At 40.1% G+C, this 23561-nt stretch overlaps 1 protein-coding gene across 1 annotated transcript in view; it reads left to right on the forward strand.

Moving 5' to 3' along the window:
- Nucleotides 1–8013, forward strand: part of NLN (neurolysin) — a 134393-nt gene extending 126380 nt beyond the window's left edge. The window contains exon 13 of the mRNA XM_081089981.1: nt 7861–8013. Coding sequence (XP_080946107.1) covers nt 7861–7881 — 21 coding nt within the window. The 3' untranslated portion in view covers nt 7882–8013. The remainder of the gene's footprint in view (nt 1–7860) is intronic.
- The last annotated feature ends 15548 nt before the right edge of the window (nt 8014–23561 follow it).

Here is a 23561-nt window from a genome sequence, read left to right on the forward strand (position 1 = left end):
CTGCACCCAGTGACTGGTCACAAGGGCTTATAAAGGCCTAGCAGCCCACCCCAAAAGAGGTCAACCTGAAGGATCCCGGCTTCAGAGCTCCCTGTGGGGTGAGCTGAGACTTTTCTTGAAATCCCACCACAGTTCAGGTCCCCTCTCTGTCCAGACCTGCTTCACTTCCCTTTCCCTCCACAGGTGTTATCCCAAGAGCATTTCCTCATTAACTTCCTGCACATATCTCTGTCTCAAAGTCTGTTTCCCTGGATTAGCCCTGTCCGGTTGTTCAGTGGTTAGAGCGTCGGCCCAAGGGCCAAAGGGTTGCAGGCTCACTCCCTGGCCTGGTAGAGGTGCGTGTGGGAGGCAACCAACCAATGTGTCTCTCTCACGTCAATGTTTCTCCCTCTCCCCACCCCCACCTTCCTTCCACTCTATCTAAAAGCAATAGAAAAACATTCTCAGGTGAGGATTAAAAAGAAAAGCAGGTTAGAGTACTTGGTAAAGTTGAAGATGCACATGCAATTCCATTCCTAGGTATATACTCTAGAAAAACTCTCACGTGAAAATATACAACAGAGTTCTTCGTAATGGGGAGAGATGAGGACGTCATCAGAAAAGTGCCATATGGGGGTTCTAAGGTACTGGAAGAGATGAAATTGTCTCAAACAAGAACAAAGAACAAAGGACTTTCTATAAAATGAAGAGCTCACTTGCCTGGGAGGGTAAGTGCCAGGGGACTTGAGGACTGAAGGTTGGTGGAATGCAGATCAGTGGCATATCTGTAGAAGGCAATCTAGCAGTGGATTCTGAAACCTCTTGGCCTGGAAAAGGTGGGAGGCGTGGGCCACAAAGGCTTCCTAATCTGGCCTAACAGTAGGGGTCAGGCAAGAAGTTAGAAGTTTCGCTTTATAGAATGAGGCCAGCTAATGGAGTACCGTGAGGGCCAATTAAAATGATCCATATTTGGTACGTTGGAAAGAGAAGTCAGGAACAATTGTGAGCAGAGGCGGAACATCCTGGAAGAGGTGTATCAGGAAGGGGAATCCAGCTGCCGAGTCTGTCCCTGGTCGCAGCATTTGCACCTTTATAAACACGTACCCTTCTCTTGACTGGAAAAAATGCTTCTAGTAAATGGTACTGGTGACTAAGATCAGTGGCTTGTGGGCAATAAATTACTTACTGGATTTCTGTTTGCAGAGTTTGGTGCTGCTCTCTGACTAGCAGTGCACTCTCCGTGCCACACAGCTGTTGCTCTGACCGTGTTGTTGTCTTTGCAGGCTCAAATGGTTAACGTTGTCCTTAAATGACCGCATGGAGAGCCGCCCTGTCCTGATTACAATAGCATCTATGTCTGATCTTGGACAAGCCATGCTACAGTCATAAGTCTGCCACTCTGGTATGTGCACTATCCCAGCAACACGTTTTTCTCAAAGCTGAAAGCCACGCAAATAATAGACAAGGTCTCATTTCCTGAAAAGATCTAAAATTGCTTTTGTTTTGAGGGCCTATTATCTCTTTGGAAGACACTTGATTAAAATACAATGCTAATGGGCCTAAGGTTTCAAGTGAATCCCCTGGTGAGAGCTAGTTTCCTCCGTTTCTATGGCCTCAGATGGTATTTCTAATGAGTGCTCTGGCTCCTTTCACAAAAATGGGGCCACACAACAATCCTTACCTGTAGTTTAATACCGCTGCAGATTCTGGAGCTAATCTTGTTCTTCGACCAGGGGAATCACAGCACCTGGGCTATTAACTCCATGGTACTCAGCAAAATGATTGCTGTTTCTGGTCCTCTTCTTGCACCTTCCAGGCATGAAAGGACTCTGGTCTTGCTTTCTGTAGACACGTCTTTTTAGTCCCTGTAAATACCTAGTTTTATCTCTGTAGATGCCCCTTCCCCTTAAGGGCTCCAGACTGGTCCACCCCACTCCCAAATTTCAGGAAATGAAGGTCAACCATACTCAGATGTTTGTCTGGGCCTGTATTATGTGCTGCTGCATCCCTGGCACCCTTTAACACCAGGGGAAATGCAAGGTTGCCCCTCCCTGCACTCTGCTTCCTGAGGAAGAAGAGCTCAGCTGTAAATTATCCAAAGTACTTGGGCTCTGTAACTTGTGTGGTGTGAGGGAGTGTGTGGGTATGTGTGTGTGTGTGTGGGGGGGGGGGGGTAGAAGGAAGGAGAGCCATGGGGTTAAAAATAAGTGTGTTTTTGTACTTCTTTTTGAGGTGTAGCAAACAAAGTATACATATTTTAGATGTACAGTTTAATAAATTCTTGTATATTGAATGTACCCAGGTCATCCCTACCCAGAACAAGATATGGAACGTTTCCAACAGCCCAGGAAAATGTCTTCAGTCTTTTCCCAGGCAATGTCGAACACCCCCACCAGCCTGGACCCAGAGACAACTACTAGTCTGACTTCATGGCCATGGCCATTCTTAGTTTTGCTGTTCTTTAACTTTATAAACTTGAATCATACAGTGTGTTCCTTTTGTGTCTGGCCTCTTTTGCTCATTGTTCTGTCTGTGAGATTAATTCATGTTGTTAGTCTATGTTCTTTTCCTTGGGTATCGCTCCCTTTGACTCATTTCACCATTGCAGTAGCGAAACCACGATTCAGTCCTGGGCCTAGCGGAGAGGTAGACCTTAGGTCAGAGGAGAAGCAGTCTCATACAATCTGTCCTATAAGTAAGACTTGTAGGCTTTAGGACCAAAGCTTGGTAGTGACTGTCCTGGAGTGTTGCAGTAGGCACCTGGATGATGGCCACATTATCTTTTGGCACTTTTCCTTATTCCTTTGAACATGGCACTTGTCTCAACAGGGTTTTCCCCTGGTCATGTGATCTTCTGTGAATGCCTAACTATAGATTCTGCTAATTCCTACCTGTTCACGGCTCTCACTCCTGACCAAGGAGTAAAAGAATAGAGCCAGCCCAGCAGTGTGGCTCAGTGGTTGCCCAGAAGGTCATGGTTCAATTCTGAGTCAAGGCACGTGCCCAGGATGGGGGCTCAATCCCCGGTGGGGTAATGCAGGAGGCAGCTGATCAATGATCCTCTCGCATCATTGATATTTCTATCTCTCTTTTCCTCTCCCTTCCTCTCTAAATCAAATATATATATATATGATATATATACATATATATATAAATCATATATATGTGTGTGTGTGTGTGTGTGTGTGTGTGTGTGTGAATATATATATTCTTTCTTTCTTTCTTTTTTTTTTTTAGAATAGAGCCAGTTTAGGACAAATCTTTTATTCTTCTAAGAGCAAGTTCTACTAATGGGGATGCTGTGCATTCTTATTGTAGACAAAAGGCAGCATACTAATGAAGTGTAAGATTTATTATCTCCCGATGTCAGCTGGTCTTCCAGGAGATCCATTAGTTTTCTGACCATGTGTTCTTTCTCCAGGTGTAAGTTATTGATATCCTGGTACAAAGTTTTTTATCCCTCTTTTCCTATACATTTAAATGGTGGTTTAAACCATTTTGATAGTTTCTCATTTTATAAAACAGGATTACGAGTCAGTCTTTCTCCTGTCTACCTTCTGAATCCACATCTCCTCAAAGTGAGAAGAAAGAAAGAATGTGAGTTTTGTGGGGTCTCCTGTTCATCACTGAGTTCATCATTGATGCAATTTTCCTAGAGCTTCTACATAAACCCTTTATTGTCACCTAATCACCTAATTCCTTTTCCCAGGAAATAACCTTCCCTTTCTACAACAATCTGCTGCTGCAAAATGTGATTTGTAATTCCTTAGCTACTTACCTATAGAAAAAAATGTGTGTATGTGTGTGTGTGTGATTAAATGCTATTTATCATTGGCTTATATTATTTTATAACAAACAATCCTTCACCTTTTACTCTTATTCTACTTTGATAATGGATGGGTATTGATAGCTTATCTATTGCCAACTTTTTTATTTACTTGCCTGTCTTCTTCATTAGGTTAGCCTTCCTAAGATAGGATTGTCTTTCTTCCCTCTGACCCCTGGGTCTAGCTCTGTGCCTGATGTATAGCAGCTTCTCAGTAAATGACAACTGCCGTGTCAGCAGTGGGGCACTGACTTCCAGGATACTGGCCGAATTTACAAGACTCATTCACTCATAACTGGCCGAATTTACTTGGAAAATCTATTGCTGCTCTGCTACTGGTAGCCATTTACCACTTGACTCATCCTCAGCACATCCTCTGATGTGATCAGCATGACTTTCTCTGACAGAGTCAAATATAGAAGACTGTTAAATAAATATCTCTTTTGTTTGTTTCATAAAGGGCTTAGAACTTCAAGAAGGATGAAATAAAAGCCTCGTTCATCACTAGTCAATCACATGGTTTGAGCACTGATTTTGCACTAGGCACTGGGAACACGAAGTTTGGTATGGAAAGGATCCCTGGTTTCAAAGAGTGAGACTAACAGTCCAGGGAGGCAGACTGCCATGTCAACATGTACTATAATGAAAGGAATAAACTCGGTGCTATGGTGGCACAGGGAGGAGATAAGGAGCCAACTCAGCCTGGGAAATCTATAGACCCCATGTGGATATGACCAAGCAATTGGAAGACTGAGGAAAATTCACAAAAACAGGATTCCCTGTAACCGATACAGTTTGTGTACTCTGGGAAGTGAGCTCTGAGACAGAACTTAGTGTTTGGAACATTTATTGGGGAAGGAGAGAAAGCAAGATTAGGCAGAGGGAGAAGTCAAGGTGTGATGCAAGCCTGGCGGCCTTAACCAATTCCTGGGGGAGCTCTGGAGCTGAAATTGTCTACGAGTTGTCCCACAATTGGGCAAAATTGGCCAGGCCTTTCTATCCTCAGCTCAATCATTGGATATGGGCAAGAGGTGACCTTGGGAAGGCGGATTTCTGCAGCTGAGGCAATTCCTACAACACCTAAGGCTGTTGAATGCTGTCAGTTGCTCTCCCAGACTATCCCTTGTGCTACTCAGATTCACTACTTCCTTTGTGTCCAGTAGGCCTCTCTTCCTTAGAAGGAGAGGTTAGAACAAGTTACACCCCCTGCTACTGAGACCCTCTCCTACACTAACCACTCTAGAATCCCCTTGCTCTCAGCTAGTATATCTGCTGGGTTTGGTGGCTTAGCTGGTGGCATGGCCCAGATTCTCATTCTTTTTTTTTTTATTTTTTTTATTTTATTGATTTTTTACAGAGAGGAAGGGAGAGAGATAGAGAGTTAGAAACATCGATGAGAGAGAAACATCGATCAGCTGCCTCCTGCACACCTCCTACTGGGGATGTGCCCGCAACCCAGGTACATGCCCTTGACCGGAATCGAACCCGGGACCCTTCAGTCCGCAGGCCGACGCTCTATCCACTGAGCCAAACCGGTTTCGGCAGATTCTCATTCTTGAGTGGAATGAGTCCCTCATCTCCATGCCTTTCTCAGGCTAAGGATACTTCTTTCATCTATTTCCATCACAATTTGGCAAGAGTGTAACAAGAGGTTCCTAAGTAGATCACCTGAGTTCCACAACATGTTCCTCCATGCCCATGCCCCCATTGTGTAATAGTGGCCCTACCTCCTCTTGATGATTAGGGTCAAGTCTCCCTGCCTAGATAAGGACTCCTCTTCTTATTTGTTTTTTCTTCAACCAAGGAGCTTAAATGCCCAGGGACAGCCTTCTTACGGTTCAATGGTATGTTTATTTTGTTCTCTGGGGGAGTGTTTCCTCTCTGGACATCAGAATCTCTAACCTCCACAGAGCCTGTGGTGATGGGAATGGGTAGCACAAATTCCCTAGGTGTTTTGTTGGGAATGATGGGAAGTAGGATCATTCCTGCTTTGACTCCTTTGGTTCAAGTCCCATGAATTTTTCCTACCAGGGACATTGCAGCCCAGAGGATGGTGCCCCATTCTTGCAAAGTATTGGCTCTGAGCTGGCACTTAAGCATGTCTTCAGCAAGCAATTTCAAATATTTAACTGACCCGCAGCTTGGTGTGGAATGTGATAAAAAAGCCAGGGGAATTCCATGGCCATGGGCCCACTCCCACATTTCCTTTGCTATAAGGTGGGTCCTTTGGTGTGATGGCTCTTATGTGGGATCTCATGTTCTTGGATCAGACACTCCTAAAGCTCTAGGATAGTGGTCCTGGCAGAGGCTCTGTGGTCAGAAAAAGGTAACATATAACCAAAATGTTTGTCTATCACTGTCAGAAAAAAATGAGTGGAAGGGGCCCAATGTATTCAACTTCTCACTAAGTGGTTATTTGGTCTCTTTGGGGGATGGTGTTTCCGTCATGACTCAACACTGGTTTCTGTTGCTGACATATTGCCAGTCAGCCAACGACACTAGTTATATCAGATTTAGTTAGTGATAGCCCATGAAATTGGACTCATGTACAGCCTCCATCTTTCCTCATGGCTCTGTTCATGTGCTCATCTGCTCAGCATGCCAGTATTGGGTGGCCTATGACATTGGCTAACTGACATCAACCAGCCCAGTTGTTTTGTCTATTTGGTTGTTTAGTGCCTCCTTCATGGTAGATTATCCCTGGTGGGCATTAACGTGTGATAAAAAGATCTTCACACTTCATGTCCACTCTCTTATGTCCATCCACAAATGTATATGCTACTTAATGAGAAATACCGTCAATGCACCCTAAATCAATGATTTCCACTTTAGCCTCTGGGAACTCATTCAAATTTTCCCAAACTAACCTTTGGCTAACTTTCCCCAGGACTACCATTGAATTGATAGTAAATCAATTCAAGATTCTTTTTAACTGTTTTTAGAAAGAGACACCATTTAAGCCTGGTCTCTATGGAAGATGAGTAATTTATTACTTCTACTTTGTCTTCAAACATTCCCTAATGCTATTTATCTTTAAGGAATGTCAGACTGTATTATAAGATTTGATTTTTAGAATGTGTAGTTGTCAGTTTTACACCTTAAGGGATTAATTAAAAACAAAGCATTCTGAAGGATGATTTTTACATGAATTTTTTGACCATTCAAAAAATAGTGTGAATTAACCTTACCTTTAAAATTTTTGTAAATATCTCTAATATTATGTAAATAGCTCCAATTTCAAAAGATGTTGAAGTGTTGGTATACATTTCATTGCTGAAAGCTAGTCTCCTAACCTCATTTTGTGTATGAGCAAAGGGTGAGATTATTTCTGACACATACAATAAAAAAGATATTGTTGCTGAATAAAGGCTTGTCATTAGAAAGAACTTATCCAACCAGTTAGACCTGTGATAGTTACGTCAACAGGGCCAGGTTAATGCTAGCATCCAACAAACCCTGTGGGCTCATAAGTAAGCCAAAGCACAATCCACCTTGGCTTATAGATTCATAAGCATATTTCTCTCTAGTGATCTTTTTTTAAATTATATATGTATGTATAATTTAAATATATAATTTATATATATATAAAATCCTCAACCAAGAATATGTTTTTATTGATTTAAGAGAGAGAGGAAGGGGGAGAGAAAGAGAGAAAGAGAGAAACATCAATGTGAGAGAGAAACATCTATTGGTTGCCTCCTAGGAATGTGCCCTGACAGAAAATTGAACCCACAACCATCTGGTGTACAGGACGATGCTCCAACCAACTGAGCCTCTGGCCAGAGCTTCCCTAGTGATCTTGCTCTAATGTACAACATTAGGACAGTTTGAGCATTGCAAGAAGTCTTGGTCATCAGCATCTCCCCATGTTAGCTACTATCACCAGTTAATTATATAATTGTTAAGGCGAAAGACTGATAAAACTCAATGTGTGTGCCTTGAACAGAGGTATGAAAAACTCTCTGTAGTTGGTTCATTGTCTTCAAGGCTGGGATGGTGTAGAAGTATTTTCTGGTTCCTTTGAAATAAACATTTATTGTATTTCTGTTTTCCAGAATGCTTGGCTTCAAGCATGAATCACAATTCTCTCCCTCTGGTTTCTACCTGGCCTTTTTCCTTTTCTTTGGTTTCTACATCCCATTTATACCTATGAGGGAGAAGAGGAAAGCAAAAAAAAAAAAAAAAAAAAACACAAAAGAAGGATTTGGTTGAGGTGGCTTGTATAAGAGAGAGAGATTTATGTGCTGCTGTTCCATTGCTTTCCTCCAAAACCAGTATGTGGTGAGTACCCCACTTGTATTATATTCGTCTACTATTTACTCTTGTTAGAAGTAAAAATTCAGTGTCTGAATTTGAGTATCAAGAATTATGATACTCAGTGTGGCTCAGTGGATAGAGCATTGGCCTGTGGACTGAAGAGTCCCGAGTTTGATTCCAGTCAAGGGCATGTACCTCCATTGCAGGCTCAGTCTCCAGTGGCAGGGCATGTGCGGAAGCAACCAATCTATGTGTCTCTCTCACACTGATGTTTCTCTCTGTCTCTCCCCCTCCACTCTCTCTAAAACTCAATAGAAATATATCCTCAGATGAGGGTTAAAAATTAAAAAGAAAAAGAACCATGAATGCAATTAATTGAAATTCACCTCATTGGACACTGGTGAATGTAACTGAGATACCAATCCCTTGTCAAATAAAGGGAAAGAATTAAGCATCAATTCTCTGTTAGGCTTAGTTAAGGAGGAAAAGTTCTTCACAGAAGAATTTCAGCTAATAAATGTGGAAATAATGATAGGATTAAAAATAATGATTTGAAGCCCCTGCAATAACTGATTCAGGCAAAATTCATTAATGGTTGATACCATTAGTTGAAAGGCTAACAGGGAACTTACAATGGAGGGATCAGGCTGTCACCATATGAACCCTCTGATAATCTTAGCATCACAATTGTAGAGCAACCAAATATTGTGGGCCATAGGATGAAGTTGGAAGCTCACAGTACTTCCTATGAAGTGTTCTTGTGGCCACAATTTTAAAAAGTTGAACTTGAATATAATCAAGCCCCTAGAGTTAACTTCCACTCGTATTAAATATAGGTGATAGAGAAAAAAGTTCAGTCCTACAACAAAGAAGCAAACATCGTATCAGAATGTGGGACATTCTTCAGGCAATTATCTGATTTCGGCAAGTAGCCAACAGCAATGGGCAGAGAAAAAGGGAGAGAGCTGCTCTATAGTGCAATAGGCCAATGCAACAACCGAATGCCACATGTTTTGGATCCTGATTTGAGCAAATCAATTATGAAAAGATTATTGTTATTTTTTTTTAACAATCTGTGATATTTTATTGAGGAATGGATTTTAGCCTTGGCCAGATAGCTCAGTTGGTTAGAGTGTCATCCCCATAAAGCAAGGATGTGGGTTTGATTCCCAGTCAGGACACATATAAGAACCAACCAATGAATGCATAAATAAGTAGAACAACAAATCAGCCTCTCTCTCTCTCTCTCTCAATGTAAAAAAAAGGAATGGATTTTAGATAATGCAAAGGCATTGTTACATTTTCAGTGCGATAATAGCATTATGGCTATGATTTAAAATTTCTTATTTTTAGAGATTTGTAAGTCAGGTTTACAGAGGTGAGATGATGTCTGAGGTTTACTTTCTGAAAGTACTGCAAAGACAAAAAAAAGACAAATGAAATGTTGCAAAATCTTTGTAATTATGTGATTATAATTATATGTACTTATAATCAGCATAAGGGGTAGGTACATGGAGGTTTATTGTACTATTCTGCTATGCTTATGTGTGTTTGGAATTTTTTACAATGAAGATTTAGGCATAGGAGGGAGAAAAAGAGAAGGTGAGAAAGAAAGAACATATACTAATACAAAAGGACATATAAACATTTTAGAACCTAGAGACCAAAGCTTAAACAACTTCAGCTTTTTATAGGTGCTCACAGGTTTCAAATATCCTGTTATGGAGGAAAACATGCCATGGGAAAATGATACAGTGAAGTGTGTGTGTGTGTGTGTGTGTGTGTGTGTGTGTTTATATTTCTAATTGTTTAAATAGTAGGCAACAAATCTCATCTTTAGCAAAATGATAATTGTTCTCAGGCAGACAATCCACATGCAATGTATAAGATAAATATTTTATCCTTACTAAATACTTTAAATTCTCCCCCAAATGTCTTCATTTAAGAATAAGTTAAAAATCATGCTCAATATAAATACCAAACATAGAGATATACCACAGAACAGATGTCTTATTAGTTCACTGTAATTGTATACATAGGGACTCAAGTGTACCAAACCAAACTAGAACTGATTTGGTACCTTGCCCTACATTACAAATGCCAAGTATCTGGGAATGAGAAGACCTGAGATTCATCCTTCCGCTGCCACTGACGTATTATATGACCTTGGGCATGTTCATTCATTTCTCTTGGCCTTGTTCCCCCATCTACTGAATGTGCATAACATTTTCCATCTACTTACCTTGGGGAAATGTTTAGGACAAATGAGAAAACATCAGTGAAGTGATTTGAGCTGCTCAGGAAAAAAATATTTTTCTAGTACTATAGTATATTACATTTTTATTTTAACAGAGAACTACACAAAGTTTCTGAATTCTAGATAACAAACCAAGCTTTATTATAATCAACAAACACTACATAGATAACATTTCCTAGCAAGGAATGCTGTCCAAATAACTTTTTAATTGCACTCAGATTCAATTCCCCTTTAAACCCCATAGTTTCACTAGAAAGGCTATGGAAATTGCGAGTTAACAGAGTAGATTTGCAAGATTTCAGCTATGTACTAAAAGGTCTAGACCGAAAGGTTTTAAAACCCTGACCTGATGGTTGGCTGTGACTATAATAAATATTTAATTTGAATAATCACACAGGAGCAGAAAAGGTTAAAATTAGTAATTAATTTTAGTTCTTAAAATTACTTTCTAATCTCCCATTGTGTAGGAGCAGTAAAAGTATTAAAATGTGCATGGAATATTGATTCTTCACCTGGAATTACTAATGACGAGGATATTTCTAAGTCTTCCTTCAATTAAAGAAATTAAATGTATGCCCTAACCAGTTTGGCTCAGTGGATAGAGCGTTGGCCTGTGGACTGAAGGGTCCCAGGTTCAATTCCGGTTAAGGGCATGTACCTTCGTTGTGGGCACATCCCCAGTAGGGGATGTGCAGGAGGCAGCTGATCAATGTTTCTCTCTCATTGATGTTTCTAACTCTCTATCCCTCTCCCTTCCTCTCTGTAAAAATCAATAAAATATATTTTTTAAAAGAAATTAAATGTATAATAAATGTATTTTAATAGTTCAACAAGTCATTCTGAGTCCTGAAATGCTGAAAAAGGCAAACACATAGTGTTGGTTTAAGTAGGAGAGGTTAAAAAAAAATACTTCTTTTTCTACTTTTAACTCTTTCCTCTTCAGTCTATAAATTCAAGTGTTTAGATAAAGTCAGTCACCTGCTTAGACCTCTCCAGTGGCTTCCCTGGTGCACTGATTATGAAACCCAAACTCCCCCAGCCCAGGCTCAAGGCCTTGTTCAACCAGCCTCTGCCCACTGCCTGCCTTTATCTGCAACCATTCTCTCCCTCACCTCCCCCTCCACCTCTTCACACGGCTCTTTCTTCTGTTCCTGGAACTTGCAAATTTATTCTTTGCACTTGCTATTTCTTCCAACAGAATTATTCATCCTTCATTTATTTACATGCCTGCCTCCTTTTCACCATTCAGGTCTCAGCTCGATGTCACCACTTCAAAGAGGCTTCCCTGACCCCCTATTGTCAACAGCCACCTCCCCACCCTCACCCTCTATCACATCACTCTGTTTTGACTGCATAGCATTGGTCACTTTCTGATTTTATCTTGGCTGATTTATTTGTTTGCTTATTGTCCCGCTCTTCCCTTCTATACAGCAGGGCCATTGTTTCTTGTTCACCTCTGTTTCTGGCATAGTCCCATAAAAATATGCTAACTATTCATTCAAAAACTGTGTCTCGGCATTATTCTCCAGCACTTATCTTCATCTTCTTCTGCCTATCTGAGGTTGAAACCATCTCATCCCTGAAACAATGCTCCAGCAAAGAAGGGGATAGGAAACTCATTTTGCCTAGTTTATAACCCATTTTGAGGCTGACATTGCTTCTATCAGAATCAGGGATTAGGGGTTTTTTACAAATCACATGCCTCAGACTGTAAAAGAACTGCTGGTTCTGGACCAGCAGTTTAACCTAGGCAAGACCCTCCATCAAAACTCAGAGTCCTGATTTTCCCCAATCTGGGTAAATCTGAGGGTTTACTTGCTAATCCAAACAGTCAAAAGAACTGGAGCTTTATTTGTAAATGTCCTAGTAGCCAGGGAACCTGTTACTTCTATAACGTCATTCCTTGGTTCAACAAATGTTAATTGGGAGCTCATTAGGTTCCAGAATTTTACTAGGTTATTTACAAGACCATTACAAGACATAGAAAAGTAAATAAAACATTATATTTCTCCTTAGGGAGCTAACATCTAGTAGGGGGTCACAGACAGGCAAACAAAAAGTTAAAATACAGGGAGTAAGAATGAAGTGTTATGGGAGTACTGAAGGGCGTCTTAGTCTAGTGGAGGAGTGATGCTGAGAAGGCTTCCCAGAAAATAGAATACTTAGACTGAGATCTGAGACTGAATGTAGTTGATAACCTATCTCAGGTGACACAGAGAAGCCAGAGTACCAAGGGGTGAGTACAGTACACACGAAGACCAGGAAATAACAGCACACACAAAAAGAAGCTCATTGTAGCTACAGCAAGGTTTGGGGAAGGGGAAAAGGAAGGGGGTGAATCTATAGAAACAAGAAGGGATACCCGGCTGGCATAGCTCAGTGGTTGAGCATCAACCGATGAACCAAGAGGTCATGGGTTCAATTCCTGGCCAGGGCACATACCCAGCTGAGGGCTCAATCCCCCATTGGGAGAATGCAGGAGGCAGCTAATCAACGATTCTCTCTTATCATTGATGTTTCTCTCTCTCTCCCTCTCCCTTCCTCTCTGAAATCAATAAAAATATATTTTAAAAAAAAGAAAAAAGAAAAAAACAAGAAGGGATAAAAATCATGAAAATCTGATAAAGCCAGGTTGAGAAACTTGGACTTAATTCTGAGGGCAGTGGACAGATATACAGTATATTATTTGTAGCAGGAGATGGTCCTGGCCGGGTAGCTCAGTTGGTTAGAGCATTGTCCTGATAAACAAAGGTTTTGGGTTCCATCCTGGTCAGGGTACATACAAGAAGCAAACAATGGCCCGGCTGGCGAGGCTCAGAGGTTGAGTGTTGACCTATGAACCAGAAGGTCACGGTTTGATTCCCGGTCAGGTCACATGCCCAGATTGCAGGCTCAGTTCCCAGTGTGAGGTATACAGGAGGCAGCCAATCAATGATTCTCTCTCTCTTTTTTTTTTAATATATTTTATTGATTTTTTACAGAGAAGAAGGGAGAGGGATAGAATGTTAGAAACATCGATGAGAGAGAAACATCAATCAGCTGCCTCCTGCACACTCCCCACTGGGGATGTGCCCGCAACCCAGGTACATGCCCTTGACCGGAATCAAACTCGGGACCCTCCAGGCCGCAGGCCGACGCTCTATCCACTGAGCCAAACCGGTTAGGGCAATGATTCTCTTTCATCATTGATGTTTCTATCTCTCTCTCCCTCTCCCCTCCTCTCTGAAATCAATAAAAATATATTTTTTAAAAAAGAAGTCGCCAATCAATGCATAAATAAATGGAACAACAAAAATCTCTCTGAAAAATCAATAAAAACTGTTTGTAGCAGGAGAGTGTCATGATTAGGTTTATGTTTTAGAATGACCACAGTAGCTACTACAATGTGTAGATTGGATCTTTAAGGACAGAGATCAGAGGCAAGGAAGTGATTCAGAAGCCTTTTGCAGTAGTGAAGTTGAGAAATGTTAGTGGTACTGTTAGTGGCTATGGTAATGGAGAGAAATGATTTGCAATATGTTGAACAATTAGAATTAACAAGACTTGGTATTTGAATGTGAGGGATTTTGGACTAGAATGAGTCAAAAATGACAGTTTGCTGACTTGGGAAGCTAGTGTGATGGTGAGGTCATTCACCTAGTAGGTTAAAGATGAGAGAAGGGGATGGGAAGATGATACGTTTTGAATGCATAACCCATGTGGTGCTTCTGATACCTCTTGAGTTATCGATCTGGTAGTGGTCATCTAGGGCTCAGGAGAGGGATCTGGGCAAGAGTCTAGAACTGGGAGCCAATGGCATAGTAATGGTAACTGGATCTATGGGGGTGGGTAAGATCTGTTGTTCTTCATGGCACATGTTGCAGGAGAAAGCAGTTAATTTTTTAAGAAGCAATTGATTTCTTCAATGAGAATGGCTGATACAGAATAGAAATAGGCTATAAAAAAAGGCAAAAGAACTTGGGGTGGTGAACACACTACACAATATACAGATTATGTATTATAGAATTGTATACCTGAAACCTATATGATTTCATTAACCAACTAGAGGCCCAGTGCACAAAATTTGTGCAGCGGGGGGGTGGTCCCTCAGCCTGGCATGCACCCTCTCACAATCCGGGACCCCTCAGGGGATGTCCAACTGCTGGTTTAGGCTCAATTCCACATGGATTGGGCCTAAACCGGCAGTCAGACATCCCTCTCACAATCCTGTACTGATGGATCCTAACTGCTGACCTGCCTGCCTGCCTGCCTCATCACCCCTAACCCCTCTGCCTGCCTGCCTGATCGCCCCTAACTACTCTCCTGCCTGCCTGATCGCCTCTAACCACTTTTCCTGCCTGCCTGATCGCCTCTAACCACTTTTCCTGCCTGCCTGATCACCCCTAACTGCCTCTGCCTCCACCTCTGCTGCCGCAGCTTCATCCAGAAGGATGTCTGGAATGGCATCCAAAAGGTCATTTGGCTGTCCAGTCTAATTAGCATATTACACTTTTATTATTATAGATGTCATCCCAATAAATTCAATTAAAATGTAAAAAAAAAAAAAAAGGGAGAGAGACACTGAAGCAATATATCATTATTGTTATCAGATTTTGGAGGCTTTTAAGTCGAGGCTAAATAAGTGCCCAACATGAATGACTAAGTAGTGAACAGGTTGGAAAAGTTTCTTTTTGGAGGGCTCTTCACTGCTAGTCGAGGGAGCGCATGCTTCTTCCCAGGGTTCTTCTTCCTAAGGAGCTTTCTGAACAGCTCTTTGAGACGTACAAATGTCCATTGTACTGGCGATTTCTCCCAAGGTAATACTTTTGTCCTGCTCCTTCCAGGAATCCAGTGCCCCTGTGAACCAGTGTAGAGGTTTGCCAGCAAACTGCCAAAAACAGAAGTTATCTTTGCTTTACTGGAAGTGCCATTTTCCCAAGATGTTTGTTTAAATGTTTATAAGAAAAGGGATGCATAAAATCTGGAGACTTTTTGTTTGGGTAAAAAACACTGTTGTCAAAGAAGTGAAGGGAAAGGGGGTGCATCATGAGAAAGAGAGGAGCATTTACAGAATATCTATTTTCTTCAACATTAACTCATTCAGTCAAATAGTTGCAAAATCTAGTGCCAACTGCAGGCTCTCAGAACCTGATTTCTGTAATGGCCCATTTGTATTAGAATGTGGCAATGTCAGAGGCCCCAATTCATTCTCTGAATGCCCTAAAACATATGATTTCAGATGAAGAGAAAAATTGGCAGCCACACAAGGAATAATGAGCTGAGGACTCTGTAAAAGATGTCTATGGAATTACATCCAGAAGGAAGAATGGCATTCCTCTGCAAAGAACAAAAACAGAGCCAAAATATTAGACTCAAATGGATAAAGTATGCGTAGCCCAAAGTTAAGACAAGAGTGTATTGATTTGTTTCATAAACTGAGAACTCAAAGATGTAAGCATCTGGAAGAGAAGCAAAAGACATGTTAAGTATATCATGTCTATTTTTATGTATATACTAGAGGCAGCTGTAGGGTCCCTGGAGGCTGCCGTCCACCGGCCGGGTCCTCCCTCCTTTCCCCCAGCCAGCCCCGCACCCTGGTAGAACTCCCAGACAACTCCCAGTAGAGGAGACAATTTGCATATTACGCTTTTATATAGGATTTTTAATTGAATTTAATGGGGTGACATTGGTTCACAAAACCATACAGGTTTCAAGTGCACAGCTCAACAAAATATCATCTGCATAGTGCATTATGTGCCCATTGCCCAAAGCAAAGTCTTCATCCCCATTTATCCCCACTTTGCCTACCTCTCCCTACCCCTACCCCCTTTCCCTCTGGCTATCACCTACTGTTGTCTGTGTCTATGTGTTATTTATACATGTTTGGGGTTGTTGTTTTTTTTTGTCTTCTTAATCCATTCACTTTCTTTTATCCAGCTCCCCAACTCCCCTCCTCTCTGGCAGCTGTCAGGCTGTTCCATGAATCCATGCCTCTGTTTCTATTTTGTTCGTTAGTTTATTTTGTTCATTAGATTCCACATATAAGTGAGATCATATGGTATTTGTCTTTCTCTGAATGGCTTATTTCACTTAGTATATAATCTCCAGGTCCATCTCTTTTATGGCTGAGTAGTATGCCATTGTATAAAAATACCACAGCTTTTTAATCCACTCCTTGTCTTCTGATGGGCAGTTGGGCTGTTTCCATGTCGTGGCTATTATAAATAACGCTGCAATGAAAAGGGATGCATAAATCTGGAGACTTTTTGTTTGGGTAAAAACACTGTTGTCAAAGAAGTGAAGGGAAAGGGGGTGCATCATGAGAAAAAGAGGAGCATTTACAGAATATCCATTTTCTTCATCATTAACTCATTCAGTCAAATAGTTGCAAAACCTAGTGCCAACTGCAGGCTCTCAGAACCTGATACATATATTGCTTTGACTTAGTGTTTCAGGTTTCTTCGGATATATTCCCAGAAGTGGGATCACTGGGTCAAAAGGCAGTTCCATTTTTAATTTTTTGAGAAAACTCCATACTGCTTTCCCTAGCGGCTGCACCAATATTTATAGTAAAAGAGTACTTTTCCCACCAATAGTAAAAGAGTATTAATATTTGTTGATTATGCAAAAAATACAGCCTTCCTCCTTGCAGAACAATGGAAAATATGAAAGAAGAGAATAAAAATTAATCACAATCCCACATCTCTCCAACCTTAATATTTTGCTGTATTTTCTTGCATTCTTTTTTCTAAATGTATGTATGCTTACATGTGCATGTGTTTAGTTAAGACACTGATTCATATTATAATGTATCTAAAATTGTGGTGAGACTTAAATTGTTGGCTACGTTTAATTTCATTTTTTTCCCTAAAAATGAGGAAAAAATCTTTGGTGTCTTAAAACTGAGGACCTACAATGTATAATTTTATAAAAATTGAAGTTTATACCACTTTATTCAGAGGTAAAGGCAATGTGCTCATGTTTGGACAAAATAGTATCAACTGGAAAGAGGTTATTTTGGAGTATTTTTGGCAGAGGTAGGAACTATAAGAGAAAGAGTGGTGGCAGGCAAAATGTGACTCTCCAGAAAATCTAATAAAATGCTACTCAAATAAAATGAGATGTCCAGGCATTCTTATACCAACTGAATTCTCCAACAGCAGAGCCAACCTTATTAGTGTGTGTCCTGAATATAAATATTCCCTCAACCCAGAGGAAACATACTAATGCCTTCCTTCCAGGAATTCAGTAAAGACAATATTCATAGACAAAACTATATTAACATAATTTAATAAATTAAACTGATAAGTTCCCTCTTTTCTGTGGTTCCTGACAGATGAGTTTCTGTTACCAAATCAGACAAACATTTTTCAACACATAGGAAGGAATAGTTCCTTTCTTCTATATATGCCTCTAATTGGCCAAGGTGCTTATTCATTCCGGGACCTGTGCGAAGGTCTGGGGATATAACTGTGAGCATATGCGAATGGTTGCTCTCTTCAGGCAGCCGAGAATCTTGTGTGGGAAGCAAGGGGAGTCCAGTAAGCACAGTGAGGTGAAAGAATAGACAATGGAAGGAAGTATGGGGCACTCTGCAAGCACATGGGAGGGTTTCTTAACCCAGATTTGCAGGGCTGAGCGGCTTTCCTGGGATGTGATAGCTAAGTGACCTCAAGAATAGTAGCACCCGTGGGCATAGCTCAGTGGTTGAGTGTCGATCTAGGAACCAGGAGGTTACATGCCTGGGTTGTGGACTTGATCCCCAGTGTGGGGTGTGCAGGAGGCAGCTGATCAATGATTCTCTCTCATCATTGATGTTTCTATTTCTCCCTCTTTCTTCTTCTCTGAAATCAATAAACAGTATATTTTTTAAAAAATTAAAGTAATGTCCAGTGGGAGAAGCCAGACACAAAATAACACACATTATTCTTCTTGGGTACAGTACAAAAACAGGCAAAGTTATCTGTGTTGTTAGAAGTCAGTCTAGTGGTTATCCTTGAGAGAGGCAGTGACCTGAAGGGAGCAGGAGGAGGTTTATCCTGTATTTTGTAGTACTTGTCTTCAGAGCACTAATTATATATCCTCCTGCCTAAGACTTCTGATAGAAATAAAATTTATGTCCAGAAAACATATACAAAACTTATAAAGAGGGCTAAAATATACTTTGCCTAAATGCGTCAGAAACACCATCAAATTTATGTTGAAGTTAGAAGTGCTTTCTTCTTTCTTAAAATCCTTAGTCATCACCTCTTTATCTTCTTGGGCCCAGTATGCTTTCTGAGATTTGGTTGCATGGCCCAAGCCTCTGGAGCCTTTCTGCTGGACCAGCTGTCAATGAATGAAAAATAAGGAAGCTCTCAATTGTACAGCATGTATCAATTCATGCAGTTCTAGAAAAGGAGTATGTGATTTGATCTTCAGTAGCTGGGGTCTGGTGGTGGGAAAGTGATGATAACTATGTCTGGTTTTTATATCAACCTCAATCATTCACTGTCTATCAATTGGTTCTAAAAAGATGCTCAGAGCCATACATTTAATTTCCATAAATTATTTGTTAATTACCTGAATTAAATTTTCTCTGTCCAGCTTCTCCTTGTACTCTCTTAGGCCACTTTCCCCACCATCCTGCTGGTGAGTGCCAGTAGAAATCAGAAACTAATTTTGATTTTGGTGTAAATTCGTGGTTTTCAATTGGGACCGATTTTGCCTCCCTAGGGGGCATTTTTGGTTGTCACACTGGCATCTAATGATGGAAGCCAGGGTTGCTGGTAACATCCTATAATGCACAGGCAAAGAATTATCAGGTCCAAAATGTCAATAGTCTTGAAGTTGAGAAATTCTGCCCTCAATGAGGATAAAATACAGAAGCAATTCACAATTAACAAATATATTTCAAATTGAAGTATGAGTGATTTGGAGCTTACCTCTCTTTTGGACTCACTATTCCACAACGTCCTCCATGAACAAATATAACGGACATTGAATATGCACTTCCTACTCCTTGTGCACATTTCTCAGTGGTAGACACTCTCTCTTTTCAAATGGGAATGTCTAATGCTGGTTAATTACACAATGGCTTAGGTATATATATGGGCAGTAGAAATGCAAGTGAAGAACTTTTCATAGAGTCTTAACTAAGAGTGAGGAAAATATTCTCCATGTCAGATCTTTTGGACTTCAAGAGGGCCAAGCCTCTGGATGTTTTGCTTTCTGCATGTTTACCCAATTTTTATATAGTCTTTTGATACCTCGAAGGCCTATTTCTTTATCCTCCTTTGGCCCTGATTAACTGAGTTACTTTCATGCTCAGACTTCAGTTCTGCACGACTGGACAAATTCTTGGCACGAACCTTACTTTCGCATCCTCATGCTGAAAGAATTGTTAATATTGATCATTTTTTAATTGCTTTTCACATTTCTTTCAGGAGTGAGCTTGGAATGTTCTTTAATTTACATTTGTCGCTACAGCACTGGAAACAGCATTTGTTCTTTGACATGAAATAAATTAAATTTTATTTGGGAAAAGTAATTCAACACAATGTAAAGTTGTAAGCAGCGTCCCTGTAGGGACACTTTCATTCTGTGGCTGCTCGTCTGCACTTCCAGCCATAGGTAACTTACTGTCTGCACCCCAAAAAGGAGTCTTCAGCATCTGAACGGTCAGTTGAAAGGGCCCAAAGAAATGTGCTCTTATTAATAGTCCAGCTATAATGTGGCCACATGTCTGGTTCAAAATTGAAATTCATAATGGCATCTAAAAGAATGGGTTGATTCCAGGACCTTGCAGGAGCTCTAAGCCACGCCAGAAGATTCTAGTGAGCCCCAATTCTGCCAGCCCTTACCCAGCACTCCTTCCCGAGAACTTTGGGGGATGAGAAAGAAGTAAGGAGTAGGTCTGAGGACCCATGTGCTGCCATGGGAGTATACTATCAAAGCATACTTTAAGCTTCCAAATTGAAGGAAGAATGTGTCAGGTGACTATGTTTCTTAAACCCAGGTCTAACCCAAACCCTGGTCCTCTCTCCAGACCCTGGAGACTCTGAAGTCACTGTGTTTAGAAAAATAATTGTGAAATTTTTTTTCTCCAGTGTGCTGCTGACCTTGCCTTGGGAAAATGTGTGTAAAATGTATCCTAAATCGCATCTTCTCGTTGACTCTGTCCCTAGCTGAAATAGAGTAAATGTACAATGATTATCACTATTTGACATGACCATAAAAATATGAGGATAATAATCATGGAAATTATTTTCATGGAAGTTCAATTAACCAATTTTTCAACAGCAGAAACACAGACATTTAAAACTTTTTAACGTTTTAAAGTAAACATGGCAGACATTTTAGGTAAACTCATAGGTGGAAAGTTATGAAAAAAATTTTATAACCACAAAGATGCTGTATAACAGGTCCCTATACGGCAATATAGAGCTAGTGTGGTCAGATGACTATAACAATGTTAAGAGCAAAGATTTGGAGTCAAACAGGCCCTGCTTTTGCCACTTATGAGTGGCCTTTGACCAGTGACAAACTTAGCCTCAGTTTCTTATATTCAAATGAAGATAATAATGATACGGACTTTGAGAAATATTAAATGACTTATTGTGTATAAAATGCTTATTCAGTCCTTCAATAAATACTCATTTATATTTATTATTCTTATACACCAGGTAATAGTGTACTTAATTCACTGGCATTAATGGTTGTTGTGCAACCATTACCATTATCCATTTCTAAAACTTTTTCATCATCCCAAACAAAAATTCTGTACCCATAACAATCATTTGCCATTCAAGTAGTCATTTTTAAATGATTATTTTATTATCTTTTTACATAATGAACAGCATAATTCCCTTTAATATTATGAAGTATACCATCACTGTAGAAAATTAGAAAATATAGATAAAAATGAAAGTTAAATCATTTGAAATTTCACTCTTCACAAATCAGTAACATTAAAAATTTGGTATATTGTGTCATTAGTTTTTCCTCTTACAAACATATATGTAAAGTGAAATCCTATTTTAAATTTTATTTTTTAACCACTTCAAAAATCTTTTCACTAGGTAAGCACATTTCAGTAGAAGTGGTACATAACCATGAAAAAAAGAGGCGAAAAACTACTTTTTCTCTTTAAAAAGGTTTGATGGGGAAGCAGTGAGGAAAGGCCAAAATGACTTGCTTTTATGGAAATCACTTCATCTGAAGACTAATTTTCCTTAATGTACAGCTGCCAAGAGCCTAAGAATTACTATAGGAACTCAGCCTAAAGCCTAATTGTCATTCTTCAGAGTCTTTCAAAATAAACAGAGATCTCAAAACATAAGACTCAAGCGCTAGCTGGTTTGGCTCAGTGGATAGAGTGTTGGCCTGTGGACAGAAGGGTCCCAGGTTCAATTCTGGGCACATACTTTGGTTGCATGCTTCTCCCCAGCCCAGGCCCTGGTAGGGGCTCACGCAGATGGCAACCAATCGATGCGTTTCTCTCACATTGATATTTCTCTTTGTCCTTCCATCTCTCTTCTACTCTCACTAAAAATCAATGGAAAAGCATCCTCAGGTGAGGATTAAAAAATAAATACATAAATAAATAAATATAAATAAAGGGCACACCTTAACAGAACATATTCTAAGAACAAATAGATGTACAAAGAAATCATAATGTTAGAGGCAATATTGCTATTATTATATGGAAGCTATTTAAAATAAACTATAGTTTATTGCAAATAGTAATGATATTGAGGTTAGGAACAAAGATTTTCAGTGTAAGAAAAATAAGTAGAAAGTCAAAGAACTTAAGTAAAAATATCCTATAGGATTACATTGTTCAATGTTAAATTTGAATTAGAAATAAAATTTCCCTCAGCATTTTTTTCCTTTTTGAATATACATTTCTCCTAGTATTATCTACTAAAAAGGCATATAAGCAATGAGTCCAGTAGCAATGATGATTCAATGATGATTGAATGAAACCTTTGGTTGAAAGGCAGATGGGAACATTACCATGAGGGATAATAAGGCTGTCAGCACATGACAGGTCAATCTTAGCATCTCTAAAAGTGGAAAAACCAGATATCATATGTCTCCTGATGTGATTACGTGCCACCTCATTGAGTGGGGGGAGTTGACCCTGAATCTACTAAATTCTTTTCACCCAACTTTCATGTACAGGAACAACAGGGTATAGAGGAGGAAGTTAAATGACATCACAAGAAAGCAAACATTCCTCAAACAACTTAACATGGTTTTTGCCCCTCCTTAAAGGCAGGGAGGAAAGGAAAAGGGAGAGAGTGACTATTTCAGATGAAAAGAAGCTAAGAGGCACAGCAACCAAATGTTTTGTATAGATGTTGTTTGTATCCTTATCCTAAGAACTGTAAAAACATTCTTTTGAGACAATCAGGAAATTTGATTATGCTCTTGGATATTAAAGGATGCTGGAGAATTATTAATTTTGTTAAGTGTAAAATGACATTTTGGTTATGTAAGAAAATGTCCATTCTTTTTAGCTATTCATACTAAAGTATCACTATGATACTTGACATGACACAATGTCTGGGATTCACTTTAAAACATTTCAGCAAAGAAAAAAAGGGGAACAGATGAAGCAAACGTGGAAAAACTTTTGTTGAACCTGGGTAGTATCTGTTCTTGTTACTATTGCTGTGTAATAATGTGATCTCAAGATTTACTGAATTAAATGCAATAATCATTATATCTTGTATTTTCTCTGGGTCGGAAATATGGGAAGGGCTTGGCTGGGCAGTCCTGGCTCTCGCGATTTCTCATGTGATGATGGTTGTTGCTGTAACAGATGGTGGGATGCGGGTGCAGACAGAGTGGGTGCATGTAGTCACAGGCCTCTCCCTCTGATCTCTCCATGAGGGTTAAGTTGACCTTTCTCTCACATGATGGCCTCGGGGCAGACAGAATGCTTGCTTGGTAGCAGTTGCCTTCAAAAGCCAGTATTCCAGTAAACAGAGTAGAAGCACATTGCCTTTTATGCCCTCCCCTGGGAAGTCACGTAGTGCCATTTCCTCTGTAGGGTACTGGTCGAAGCAGAAGCAATATAGGTTGCACTTTTGGGGAAAGGATTGTCAAAAACTTTGTGCACATATTTTAAAACTGCCACATCATCCCACACATCTGGTGACTAGCCCCCAACTCAAAAGACCACAAAAGAATTGACAGCCTATTTATCATGGTTACTCATAAGTGGGGATTTTTATGATTTCCCCCGACCACGGAACAACTGATTCTTTCTGAACT

This window comes from Myotis nattereri, assembly GCF_964212035.1.
Source record: "Myotis nattereri genome assembly, chromosome: 4".
Lineage (NCBI taxonomy): Eukaryota > Metazoa > Chordata > Mammalia > Chiroptera > Vespertilionidae > Myotis > Myotis nattereri.